Source organism: Pelobates fuscus, chromosome 6 (genome assembly GCF_036172605.1).
Source record: "Pelobates fuscus isolate aPelFus1 chromosome 6, aPelFus1.pri, whole genome shotgun sequence".
NCBI lineage: Eukaryota > Metazoa > Chordata > Amphibia > Anura > Pelobatidae > Pelobates > Pelobates fuscus.
In genome coordinates, this window is record NC_086322.1 from 214,155,168 (window position 1) to 214,169,573 (window position 14,406).

Below are 14,406 nucleotides of genomic sequence, written 5' to 3' on the forward strand. Positions count from 1 at the left end.
CCCACCCACGGCACCTTCCTTTTCAGAACTTTGTCTCTTCATGTATCCCATGTCATTCACAGTGCACATATCCTGGACAGAGCAGCTATCACCAACGTATATCAGCAAGAACAACCAGAAACACATGACATTAGAAAACTACTATCACGATTATCTCAATTGTCTCTCAGACCTATTATCTAGCATTATTATTCATTAAAAAGTAAATTATAGAGAATTAAATGTCAATTTAAAATTTTAAGCATACATATTCAAATTGGAAAATGTCAGTTTGGCTATTTTGAAATTCACTTTGAAGACACTATGAATTCCCATCAATTCACATTTTTGATGTATAACCCAGCAGTAGTTGTGAATTACAGGTATGTAGAAGCCCACCGCAATAAAACACACATTTAACTAGTTTACATGCTTTTAAATATGCTGGTCATTTATTTTTTATTTTTTGTAAGTGGGAAGGAAGTAAACTAAACAATTTTCGAATACAATTATATACTTTTGTAAAGTGAAATATAAATATTAACTCTTGCTAGCTCTTACTTGACATACACTACCCCTTCAGACAATCCTGATAGTTGCTATTTCTCAACCTTGTACAACCAAATTCAATGCTGTGATATTTAGATACAGGCATACCCCACTTTTAAGGACACCATGGGACCAGAGCATGTATGTAAAACGAAAATGTACTTAAAGTGAAGCAATACCTTTTTTGACTTCCCAATGCATGTACTGAATTGCAATGGTAATTTACAGGCATAACTGATACTGGAACTGCAGATTTTATTTCCAGTGATTTATTTAGTGATTTCAAGTGGGCTTTTATTCAGTTAAAACAAACAGTCAGAAGTAAAATCTCATTCCAGATTGTACCATTTATCTTTAATGTTTTACTCATCTGACAACCTTAAACTGGGTGAAAAATTTACATAAACCTGCCCGCTGGGCCATTGTCTGCCAATACAGGGCCAATTTGTATTTGTAAGCAGCTTAGGTGCACACTTTGTTAAGAAACACCTCTTCATAACTTAAGCATTTATTATTTAACTTTGAATCCTCAGAATTGTGGCAAATGCAGCTAAGCAGCTAAGTCATAGTTATAGAAAATGGCAGGGAAAACCCTTTCACTGGATGGCGCGGATTGCAGAATATGGACAATGCAGGGGCAGAAAAAAATGATATTTATGTTCAGCTAGGAGTAGACATTAATAATTTGATATGATTATAGAATCTTCCATTTCCTGTTCACACGCGGACAGAAGAGGCGCTGGAATGTCTGTACTCGCGAGGCACCTTTACGTACACTCGCGGGTATGTCTGTACTCGTGAGTGTACTTAAAGTGAGTGTATGTAAAGTGGGGGTATGCCTGTACTGTTCTTATCCTAGCTTCAGTTTGATTTGAGGTTTTTTTTGTTTGTTCATTCATTTTTCTTTCATGACTCACCTTCTTCCTACTAAATATGTTATATGATTCCTTCTTACTATCAAACAAATAGGTTAGATCCTGTCCAACTATGATTTAATCTCCTAATTCTGAATATACAAACACACCCAATAATTTTATTTTCATGTTGCTTAAAAATATAAAATCAATGGTGACCCAAATTCCTTGTCATTTTAGTGTTCCTTTAAATGAAAAACAACAGCAGGTCTGGCTGGGAATGGACAAGAGAGACCACAAGTGGGGATGCCAGTACTGATAGGAAAAGTAATTATTGTGCCAACATGAAATTGTGTGATGAGAAAGAAGCCTAATAATGTGGAGGAAAAGAAGCAGAGGGGGCGGATATAGAAAAAAAAACTATATCCATTCTAGCCGGACCCGGAGGCAATTTCTAAATACAGACTTCTACTCTGCTGGTAACATTCTTGCAAACCGTTCCTGGCTTGTATTTCTTATATATTTTTAATAGATTTTGTTAATAAACTGGTTGTTACTTTTACCCAGTTTTTACTATTAATTTCTTTTAAGTGGGTTTTTATTTTAGCGATACCCAGCTTGTATTGCATTACAAAACAGTTCCATATACTGTTATTTCTGTCTCCAATGGTTTATATCTTTCCTACAACGTATACTATTTGGTGTATATCTCATTTATTCTGCTATTAGCCGATTTAAAGGCATACACACCACACATTTGCTGCATTTTGATTTTCCTAGACTCAGTTTAACGTCACAATCTTTTTTTAAAGTCTTTTATTTATATATTTTTTTATATAATTTATACTATCCCTTACGATTATGTCTCAATCTTAAATTACACTTTTATTGAAGTACTACTGTACTGTACTCAAACCATTTCGGTTAGCTGGCTCCTGGAATCTATACACCACACTAAGGGTGTTACCTCTCTGTACTACATTGTTTGGATAGGTTTTTGGTGAATTCCTGTCTGTATCCAGTTTTGAGCAGCAAACCATCAGTCAGACTCACTCATCTCTGTGTGTTGCAATAGGCATACCAGAATTCAGCAGGGTCTAGACGAGGGAGAGGCAAACTTATAGCAACACTGTATTATAACAAGACTTTGCAGTCGTTTGGCATGCCATTTTATATATATATATATATATATATATATTTTTTTTTTATTATTAGAGTGTGTGTATGCTGCTATATTGTGCTTTCTAGTGTGGTTTCTCTGCCTTTGTTAGTGTGTAAGTGCATGAGCAGTTTGAAGTATTGAGTGTAAGTTTGTATTTGTGCTGTGTATCACATTGTGTGTGTTAATGTGGAGATGTTTGTGTGTGTGTATGTGTATGTCAGGCTGGGTGGAAGGCTTCCTTTGGTGTCCGGTGGGGACCAGGCTTGACAAATATGGGTCAAGGAAAGTGGCTGCTGTGGGCTACTCTCCCCTTGACAAGCGCAGGTAGGAAATGATCTCAGTCAATTGAGGACTGTCCCAATCACCACTAGTGCTAGATGTTCGTTTGGCACTAGCAGATATATGAAGAAGTGTGAACCCCAATATGCTAGCTTTAGGAGAGAACTTTAGAGCTCCCCAGCCTATTTGAGTCAGACTGCTTTGCATGGTACACATGCCATTGGTTGCTAACCTCTGACCTAGACTACTTGTGCTAACTAAGGAAGGCACTCGCCCATCTAAGTGCAGGGTTCATATGTGGACAGACACTTTCTACTCAGTCTTGAAACAAAGCGCCAAGTGATCAAGATGCAAGAGTTTGTGATCACACTATATTTATAAAGGTCACTAGGTAACTCCAATAATCCATTGATGTTACTTTTTTGTTTATTTTTTAAAGAATGTGCAGCATTGCATATAGGATAAAGAGGGCAGGGACATTAAACATGCAAAAAAATTTAAATTGTAATGCGAGTTCAAAGATAAACAGTACATCAATATGAAGACCTCTAGGAACAATGCACGGTGCATGTAAGGTACCAGGGCATCCTGCTCAGAGCTGGAATGGTTTGTATCAATCAAGCGGCACAAGATGCCTGACAAAATGACCAAGGGCTGCTGCTGCAGGGGGTGACAAAAAAAAATTAGTCTGGTATTGGGAAGCAACCATCGTTCACCTTACTTATTAATAAGTCTGCTGCTTATCTTTCTTGATCAGATGTGGACAGTGATATTAAAAGAACACTCCACACCACAAATAAATCACTGTTTAGTAGATACACCCCAATGAATGTATGCGTTTATTTATGGAGTTAGTCATTGGGGAATATTTAAAAAGCTTGCAAATACCGGTTTCCCCAATAGAGGCTTTCAGACTCTCTTATTCTTCTTGAGAAGCCAAAACACCACTTTTGTAGTACCACCTGTAACAGACAGGTACTTGTCAGCTGTGGTCTACTCTACATACTTGCAAATCCATCCCTGTGTTTCAAATTCAAAGTGGAATCCGAGGGAGCCTATTCACTAAAGTCTGATGCCCACCAGTCCAATTAATAAAATATTCACTACCATCCAGGGAAATTCTGACATCAAAATCTGGATATTGATAACGAAATGTTGCACTGCATGGATTTTGAGTACATTTGAATCTGTCCAGATGAAACCGAAAAGGCAGAAATTTCATCCAAACTGTACATTATAATCAAATACCGTATTTATCGGCGTATAACACGCACCTGATTTTAAGAAGGAAATTACAGGAAATTCCCCCCCTCCCATAGTGTCCCCCCTTCCCCTTGTCCCATAGTGTCCCCCCTTCCCCTTGTCCCATAGTGTCCCCCCTTCCCCTTGTCCCATAGTGTCCCCCCTTCCCCTTGTCCCATAGTGTCCCCCCTTCCCCTTGTCCCATAGTGTCCCCCCTTCCCCTTGTCCCATAGTGTCCCCCCTTCCCCTTGTCCCATAGTGTCCCCCCTTCCCCTTGTCCCATAGTGTCCCCCCTTCCCCTTGTCCCATAGTGTCCCCCCCTCCCCTTGTCCCATAATTACTTACCTGTCTTAAAGCGTGGGCCGGCTTCACAGCGCGCACCGCGGTACTGGAACTTCAATTTCAGGTTCCGGTTTCCGGCGGGACTGAAAGGAAGTGTGCACAACTGCCGGAACCGGAAACCTGAAATTGAAGTTCCAGTACCTCGGTGCGCGCTGAACACTGGCCCACGCTTCAAGACAGGTAAGTAAACATGGTATATCGGCGTATAACACGCACCCATCATTTTCCCCCTATTTTCAGGGAGAAAAAGTGCGTGTAATACGCCAATAAATACGGTAATTAAAACAAACGCTTAGGCTATAACATAAATATTACATAATAAAAATCAATAAAATGAAGGAATCTAATGATATTTTTTTCAAAATTTTATTTTCAACAATTAGGATGTAGGAAATGTGAAACAAGATGAAATTAGTATTTATCTAAAAAAAACAAGAAAATACATTACACTTTCTCCCAGAAGCCATATTAAATTTTAAAATCAGGGCCATTAATTGTTGCTAGACCTTCAAATGCTGTCTTCTAAAATAAGACAGGCAAAAAACAAAAAATAGATCCTCAGCTGTTTAAGAGTTTTAAGACTGTCATGGTTTAACAACTGAAAATACACTTTTTGGCCATCCCAGCCCTAGAACATTCTACAGGTGTATCTGTATAAAACAAAAGCTGAAAATTAATTTAAAAAATTCCATTTGCTCTCATATGCATCTGCGTGGCTCTTAAACAGTACATGTATAAGTCCATTTTCCATCATTTGTTAATATACCGCTGTCTTCCCAGATCAATTTCTCTTTAGCAAGGGAGTAATGGCCAGGGTTGCTGCCCACTACAATATGTATTCAGTATAACATACAGGATAGACAACTCTTTACAGTCCTTTCTCACAATCCACCAGTTTCCATCAATATAGTATAACACATGAACTTCTCCAACGTAAACCCTCCAAACCTGTGGGACATGCCCTCATGATATCAAAGGTTCCTACCAGCTAAAAATCTCTAGGAGACAATATAATGTCCTTTTAAATACTTAGTAAAGAGTGTAATGGACTTCAGTGTAAACAGCCATTTTTGTTTTTACCCTTCTTTGCCTAAAAGCAGACAAACCACTGCACTGCAATGTGTCTTAGGCCATGAAGAAAGGTTATAATAACTTTCTATTTATATATATATATACACACATATATTTATACACACAATCATATGTACATCTATGATACATACATATGTACATATTCAGTTACCTGTTAAAGTGAGAATCACTGGTTATCGCTATGTTTTTAAAGATTGTATGAAAATAAAACCAGTAATATTATCTGCACAGGTAATAGCAGTCACCCATAAAATGATCTGTATTGCTGTAATTTATACAATAAAATATTATTGTGGGAACTTCAGAAACAATGCAGCAATCTTGGGTGTTTTCTTTACAATGTTGTAACACAAAAATGTAAAAAAATAAATAAAAATAAAAAAAAAAGATATGACAGCCAAATTAAATTTATCTTCCTATTGCCAGCAATAAAATGTCATGCAGACATAGGCTGTCAAGACCTGGATGGGTTAGGAGGGAGAGATTTACCAAAGTGTTCTGTTCTAAAATGTGGTGCAAAATAATGGACAGTACCGGCTGGTTCCACTGGTTTCCAGGGATATTCCCTCATCTTGAGTACTGTAGGCCACCTTTTAGAATGGAGGACTTTGATAAACCCACCCTATTGTTTCATTATTCAAAAAGGCAAAACCAGAGCAATATTTGTACAAAGTGGTTGATTTAGATCATTCCATTAGTTTCTTTGTAGGTAAAAAACTCACGATACATTTTTAACAATTCCATGTTAAAAATTAAAATTCCATGTGTCCCTAAAGTTAAGCATAGATATTCTCAAATATAGATTGTTTCCTTTTATTTTAGCTTTTTTTTTGTGGACAGCTCCAAATAAATGACTTGGCACCAGACATTTTCCAGTTTTTACAGTGGAAAGCGTAACTCAATGCAAGAATAACAGTTCCTAAAAATCCCTTCAAGGTTTTTATTGATTAAATCTGGAACTCACATTGGTAAGGGACTATATATCAACTTACATATAAATAATTTTACAATTAAAGTGGCACTGTCATTATAAACAACTTGTATAATACATTCTCATAATATTAAAATCACTCCTTTAGACAGGCCTATATATTTTATAATACATCCCTGGTCAATCATTTCCATCAGAAAGTGAACAAATGCACTTACCAGGGGTTATTTTACATTTCTGAATACAAATGAATAAAAAAGAAAAAAGGAACACAAAATAAAACCACAAACACTGTGTCCATGCTTGCTGCAGTTCAGTTAAAAAGTCTACAGAATATAATTTTGTAGAGAGAGAGAGGGAGAGAGGGAGTGAGACAGAGAGAGATAGAGAAGAAGTTTGTATTTATATGCTGGAGTCACATTTTAATTCAAGGGAATTGGCTTTTTAAAGTGCTGTATACATGGGGCAAAATGGGTTTATAACTGTGCCACTTTAAAAGTGTAATACAATGGTCAAAGTTTTGTGTGTTAATTTTTTCTTTTCCATGATAACTTACCGGAACAAAATAAAAAAAATGTAGCTTTATTTTTTTCCTATCCTAGTACAGTATTAATGAATAATAAAGAATACATATCCTTCATCAGCTTGTATTACAACCACAAGTTATATAAAAGGTTTATAAACCTTATTTTCGAGTGTTAATGATCTGATACAAATTCAGATGTGCTTCGGTAAAGGAAATTTTGTGGGAAATGCTCTACTTCTTTTTTGTGTTAACAAAGTTGTGAAACAGTGAATGTGTAATTTTTATCCTTTGTGAGGAATTTCTCAAGACCAGCACCTTTAGCACATTTAGTAGGGTCTCATCTTCTATATGGTCTTGCCATGGTTTGTTCTACAAGTTTGTTCTACAAGACATTGCTCACTGTTCAGTAAAAGGGCTAAAGTTCGAGGATTTACTCATAATGTTTCAGTTGTCCTTAGAATGACCAAGTAAGGATTAAATGAGCTTAATAAGTTTCAGTGTTTTGTAAAGGTAGCACGGATCGGCAGATGCCAAGTATTGACAGCACAACCAGTCCTCTAGTGAAATGTTATGCTTTGGCTCCAGGGCATTCTCCGCAAACTTCATTGTGAGAAGTGCCCTTTTCATATCAATCCAGTTCTGCAAAGCGCAGTGGAGAGCCTCTTCATGACTGAACGGCTGATCTGTTAAGTCTTTCCTCGGACCCCACAACAAGCATTGAAGAATACGCTTGGCTTCAGATATTCGGATGCGCTTGATTGGGTCAGCCTCCAACAATAAGTGGGCTAGGTGTTGTAGCCCTCTAGAGTAAACCGACAGATTAGGAAGTGACGGCAAGTCCTTCTGAGTATACTCCTGCTCTTGAAGGCTAGTTCTATCCTCAAATGGGTTGGACTGATGAAGAAGTTCATAAATAAGGATCCCTGTCTGAAACTCATCAAATTTCTTGTATTGGGAAGCAACCATGATTTCAGGAGCCAGCCTGGTTTTATCCCTCCTGGGCCGGAGGTCCTCTGAGCCAGGCCTTTGTTTAGCTTTAGAAAAGTTGCTGACAATGAGCCTGGGAACATACTTGCCATCTTTCATTTTGTTGGGGGAAGTCTGACAGTGGACAAGAAGCAGGTTTTCCAAACAGAGATCTCTGTGAATAATGCCATGCTCCTTTAAATGTTCCAAACCATTACAGAGCTGCAACAAAAGAAGGCAAACTTGGCGCTCATAAACCTCTGGTTGGGCTTTATGTATGGACACAGACTCCTTGACAAAGTCTGCCGTGGTACGGTGTGGCACTTCCCGGGTGATTACCACCACGCATTCCTGTTCACGTAAAGAACCAGACTGTGAACTCTCGTTAGTTTGACAGTCCTTGGATGTCTCTGGGGGATGCAGCATACTTGAGGGCACCGTAGCCACAAAATGGCCACAATCCTGCTGTATGTTATAATGGACTGGCAGCGAGAGGCTACAGTATGAAGTCTTTGTGTCCTCTGTTCTACACATCTGAAAAAATACAAGAAGTAAAATAAGAACCGATTAATTACTATATCAGCACAGTGCAGAAAAAAAGCATGCAAAAGTTAATAGTGGTAATTCATAACCTCATGTTAGCAAGAAATTACTGAAAGTGTATATTTTTAGCTGCACTACATGAGTTTATTCACTAAGCTCCAAATTGTAGAAAATTAAAATCTTGAATTTGTATTAAATATTTTAATTTTAGTCTTAATTAAAATATCCAAGATGCAATCATGGGAGAGTTGGATAATCTCCAAAGTAGCATTAAAATAAATAAAATGATAATAATAAAAAAAATAAAACAAACAAAAACCAAACAATCTTGCGTTTGTGACCTATTTTGGAAACCCTGTGTCGTTGGGTTTAGTACATGGTCCTTGGCTACGGTAACTCTGATGGACCCAGTTATTCGTGAACTAACAGTAACGAGGGCAGCCTAACATATAAATTGCTCTGGAAATAGTTATACCAGTCCCCAGTAGGACATTGTTTGCAATACCAAAAAAGGAGTACAAACATTTTTGTTTTTTATCTTTTTTGCAGGATAAAAATTTAGTCCTATCTAGTTATGATTACCAGCCTGTAGCGGAACAAATTTCTCTGATAGAGGAAACTAGTTACTGATATAATGAATGTATAATTTCTGAAAATGTAAGCCAACCTCCTACTTTCAAACAGTAACAGTTTCAATGGATCATTTTATTTTTACAGTCAGGAAGTGGGAGGAGTGAATGAACTCTACCATTTCACCGTCAGCGTTACATTAGTGTTCCAGAGATTGATAAAGATTGATATGGCAATTTTAAATACTTTTATTTTAGAAAAAAAATGATGTAACTGTATTTATTGCATGTGGACATTATGCTCAAATACAGACATTCTTTTTTACACATATTGCAATTTATAGTAAATTCTACTACTAAATGCATTCAAGGTCCTTACAAACACCTATAAGTAAAGTATTGATTACAGAACAGCACACACATAAAAATACAGTTTAAAATGTTATATAAGGCTACTTAAAATCACCTATATCAGCAAACAAATATAGGGGTTCAGTCACACCATATTACAATATTGCGTTAAGCCCACCACTATTTCACAGCACCCCAACATCAATGGGTCCTACACGTGGGAGACATATTAAATAGCACAAGTGCTAAATGAGTTAAAGTGTATTTAAAAAATCTGTTGTAAGATAAGAGCATTGTGAATATATATAATGCAAAATTAATGTGATAAAAAAAAAACAATATTAAAAAAATGCAGTGTCAAAATTAAACAATTAAAGTCATAGTGCTTTGATATACTCACAATGCATATCATATCTGCTCTATATCATACGAAAGTTATAAGTAAAGTGACCTTAATATCCAAAACCTCCTAAAATGTATCCTTTACTGTGGTCACCTCTTAAGAAGTATCTGTAAGCCGGGGTACAGGACAGGATGCTCAAGCCAAAAGGAATCTAGTCTGGGCTCCAAAGTCACACAGTAATGAGAAAAAGGAATTGAGGACAGCTAATAAATGCATGTTCTGGTTGTGCCCTCAATTCCCTTTTCTTTACTATACAAGTAAAATATTGACCATTTTTATTTAACAAATTCTCACATGTGAGAAAGCTTGCATTTCAGACCCTGTGTGAAATATTGCAAAATAAAAGGACAATGCATACTTTTCAAAAGCTCTTAATTTCCCACATACATTTATGAAACATATAAGTGAATTATAAAAATGGTGTAAATTTACATGATTTTAGTTTTTACGTTTGTCAGCAAACCCATCCATATAGGAAATGAGATATGATCTGTTAATATGCAAGCTATGAGTCCCCTGCTTCAAATAAAGGTTATGCGAATATGCTTTCAATTAAAAAGTTCTCAGTAGTGAGAGGGTTAATCATGTATTTGTCAGATAGATTGTGACTACAGGTGATACTCACTTTACGACCTACCTGTTTTACGACAGCTCGTTCTTACGAGCAGCTCTCTAGGATTCCCCACGTTAGAGAGCTGGTCTATGTTCAGGTAATTTTCCCAAACGTATACCTGCTCTCTTGTGCATGCTCAATAACGCATCCTCACCTACCGACAAATTCGTTTTGCGACCGGGTCGCAAGAACGGAACCTGATTGGTAAGTGAGGACTGTCTGTATTATGGCCCTAAAAGTAACTTATGCAAGATTTATTTGCACCTATGCATATTAGTGTTTGCATTAAACAGTTTGTCTTCTTATGACAATAAACATGAAACCACGTGGAATTAAGCGGTTAGTTAAACTTTTCAGCAGTTTGTGCGGATAACCAAATTCTGTAAAAATACACAAGATGGTCTGCAAATACATATATATATATCCTTCCATATGTAAATAAACTCTCTGTGTTCTATGAACTTGACAAATAGAACAGACATCGCAGCACTAGCCAGCAACTCCTCTCCCCCACAGGAACACTCACAGGAAGGGTGATAAAGTGATCTCAGAGTTTATCTACAATACATTGAAAGAGATGATGTAGCCTCATGTTAAATACATTATACATTATTTGTATTTGACAATCAGTCTTTCTGTAGATTACAACTGATGTTCAGACAAATCTGTTTGCAGAGCATTTCTGCTTATTTGGAAAGTTGCATGTGCTGCAAATTTGACAAGCCATTATCGGGGTTCTGGAACAGTTTAGTTTATATCCCACTGTACAAAAATGGGCTCTGTGGGTTAAGAGGTTGGGCTCCCTACTTAAGCACACCTGACTCCCCACCTCATACCTTAGATCAGGCCCCAGACCAGCGTCCACAGACTAGAATGCTGTAAGTGTGTGCTTGTGCACAGAGGGAGACATTCAGACACTTCTCAATGCTTTTCTGGGGAAAAAGGGGAGGGCTTGCAAAGGTTCAAGCTCTTTTAAGATATACCTCCAATGAAACATGCATGTATTCATTGGGTATATCCACTAAACAGTGATTTCTAATTTGTGCCCAATTGGGCAATGGAGTGTTCCTTTAACCCCTTAAGGACCAAACTTCTGGAATAAAAGGGAATCATGACATGTCATGTGTCCTTAAGGGGTTAATGGTCTAATCTTTTAAAAATACATTGACAAACTTTAAAAGGGCCATGAACCATGTCCACTTCAGTGTTTTGAAATGGTCATGGTGCCTTGAGTTTGAATGTGCAGCTTTTGCCAACTTCCGGTCCGGCTAATGTCAACATCCATTGGTGGAGAGCAGTCAGCTGTAGGTCTCAGCTGATGAATAGCGACACCCACGGCAACAAGGGATCCAGAGAAGCTGGAGGTGTGTCACTAATCACCAGTGAGTGTCGGAGAACAGAGGTGACCCAGGTAAAAGGGCAAGTCATTACTAAATGGTTTGCTCCAATACTGAGGTACTAGGTCAGAGGAACTCCTGGCATCATAATCACTACAGCAGTGATTGGAGTAATAATTAGTAATAATACATTTTCTACTTAAACAGCCATTGTTAAACTTATTGCTTCACTGTAAAAACATTTTGGTTAAATGAGACTTCTTGAGCAGCGCTTCCCAAACTTTTTATGTTCAAGGCGCCCTTAATATTTCCGTATTTTTCCAAGGTCACACATACAAGTGATTATTTATTTATTTTTTTTATATCTCCAGCCACCCTCCTGTCAGCTTACATTTTGTGCCAGGAGGGTGGCTTGGAGTCCTGCTGCTGGTGGGAGTAAGGGATCTAGAGCTCTTCATGCTCCTCTCCCCTCATGCTGTGGCTGCCTCCTCCCACGCTGTCTCCCTGCAGGATGCTGTGAGGAAGTGACAGGCTGTCATTTCCTCCCAGCCGGCCGACATTACAGGGGAACAGTCGCGGTCTTAAAAGGGCCACGGAACTTGACCGGGCCCCTGTTCAGCAGTAATGTTTCCCTGGTGCTATAATCATAGCACCGGGGTAACATTCTGCGGCACCCCTTGTGTGCACGTCGCGGCGCCCTGGGGCGCACAGTTTGGGAACCGCTGTTCTAGAGTATTTACAGTATACAAGACTTTAAATTATAGGCAATACTTACTTTTACTGCATAGTTATTGTGAGGATCTTTGGCACATGTGGCACAGTAATAAATGGCATCCCCAGCATTGCAGCATGGCTTGTTACTACTCAGCTTAAACAGTGACCAGTTGTTTTCGTTAAAGTGCAGTTCTTTCTTTTGGTCCCGCATGAAGAAGTCCTCGCATTTAGTCATTAAGCGACGCGTGGACTGAGCATAAAGACCACTGAGCTTGGCGTACATCCCTTCCCTGCTGTCGATGTTGCTGAGCAAGTGGTGGAGCTGCAAGCTTGATCCAGAGGAAGTATGGCTAGAAACATTTAACTCTGAGGCAGACATGGCTTGCGTCACCCTGCTTTGAGGAAAGTTCCTGTTCCGAATTTCATTTCGGTGACCAAGTCCTCTGCAACACTTCTCCAAAGATTCAGAAGAAGAAAACATTGCATGTTTATCTCCTGGACTCAATGGACAACCAGATAGCATTGTTTCATCTCCACAAACGTTGCCTTCTGAGTGACTGGGATTTAGCCGTGGGCTGTTAACATTAACTCCATTTCTTGGTGGGTAGGCCCGACCCCAAGCAGAGTTATCAGGTGCAGAACAAGCTCTGTTGATAGATTTCTTCACAGGCAATGGTGGGGGTTGCAGTGCACCATTTTGAGTGTCTTCACCAGAATCCACAGAAAGGGAAACTTGTGCAAAATGCTTTTTCTCGTCAACATTCAGTTTAGGTGAATTAAGGGTTTCCACTGATTGACCTAGAAAAACAAAGGATATTTAAGTTAATTTGGGTACATATGGATATTTTATGAAATTGTGGACAGCAACTATTCCTTTTTTTTTGTCAATCCATACCCACTTAACCTTATAATAGTATTGAAATATATGTAGCCAGCCTGGAAACTACTAGCTTTGTTAATATAGTAACAATAGTAGGGATATTACACAAAGTTGAAACTAATTGCAAAGGCTACAGATAACATCAAAATTGTTAAAAAGTTATTACAAAACTTAGAGGGACGCTATAGGCACCCAGACCACTTTATCTGATTGCACTGTCCCTGTCCCATTAACCTTATAATGTCAATATTTTAGAGAAACTGCAATATTTGACTACCCGACAGCCACTAGAGGCATTTTTTGTTTTAGGTTTTTACCCATACAACATTCAACCTGGCTGTTGATTGTTGTGATAATGGTTCCATGGGTAAAAATGTAAATGTTGCATTGAGGAAGCACTGTTTCCAATATATATCTTCTTATAGATGAAGCAAAAGCACAGCATTGCCCATTCACCGACTTCGGTTATATTTTTTTGTCATTTAATTCCACTGAACTCACCCAAATGAATTCGAAATGTTTGGGTATCAGAACATTTAAGTATTTTGGAGAGGGTCGTTCGGCTTGTACCTATCCCTATGACTAATTGCAGGTCACTAAAGTGCCAGGATAAAGAGTAAATGATTAGTAGCATGTCCTTAATAATACTGTACTTGCATTATTTCTAATCGATAGTTAAGATAATCTTTCTTACGGCAAGAACATTAACATGCCTGTTTTCTCCTGGTGTTTGCACACCAATAAAATGCAATAAATGACTAATTTTCTGATTGTCTGAAGAGGGCTAGATGTTAATTACAAATTGATGTGTCCAATCCTCTGTTAATAATAAAGCATACAGTGAATGATAAGTATAGAAGGGCACAAGCTGTCTGTCTATGGTTTCATCAGAGAGGAATATTGGAAAACAAATATTTCAGTAAGTGACCTCTATGTCTGGTGTTTGTTGACGCTGCACAAAAAGGATTGTCAATATATAGTTGCCACATTGCCTGCACAGCATACAGTGTGACAAGTTTGTATTGGAGGGGGGGGGGGGGGATTTAACAGATTTAAAACTAGGCTTGATAGTGA

The 14,406-nt window shown here is 38.1% G+C and overlaps 1 protein-coding gene across 1 annotated transcript in view; it reads right to left on the minus strand.

The window, feature by feature from the left end:
* Positions 1-4,884: 4,884 nt before the first annotated feature.
* LOC134614688 (inactive tyrosine-protein kinase PRAG1-like) overlaps positions 4,885-14,406 on the minus strand; it is a 33,716-nt gene continuing 24,194 nt past the window's right edge. Inside the window, exons 5-6 of the mRNA XM_063458728.1 lie at positions 12,514-13,250; positions 4,885-8,456 (exon numbers count right to left, since the gene is read on the minus strand). Of these exons, the coding sequence (XP_063314798.1) occupies positions 7,431-8,456; positions 12,514-13,250 (1,763 nt within the window). The 3' untranslated portion in view covers positions 4,885-7,430. The remainder of the gene's footprint in view (positions 8,457-12,513; positions 13,251-14,406) is intronic.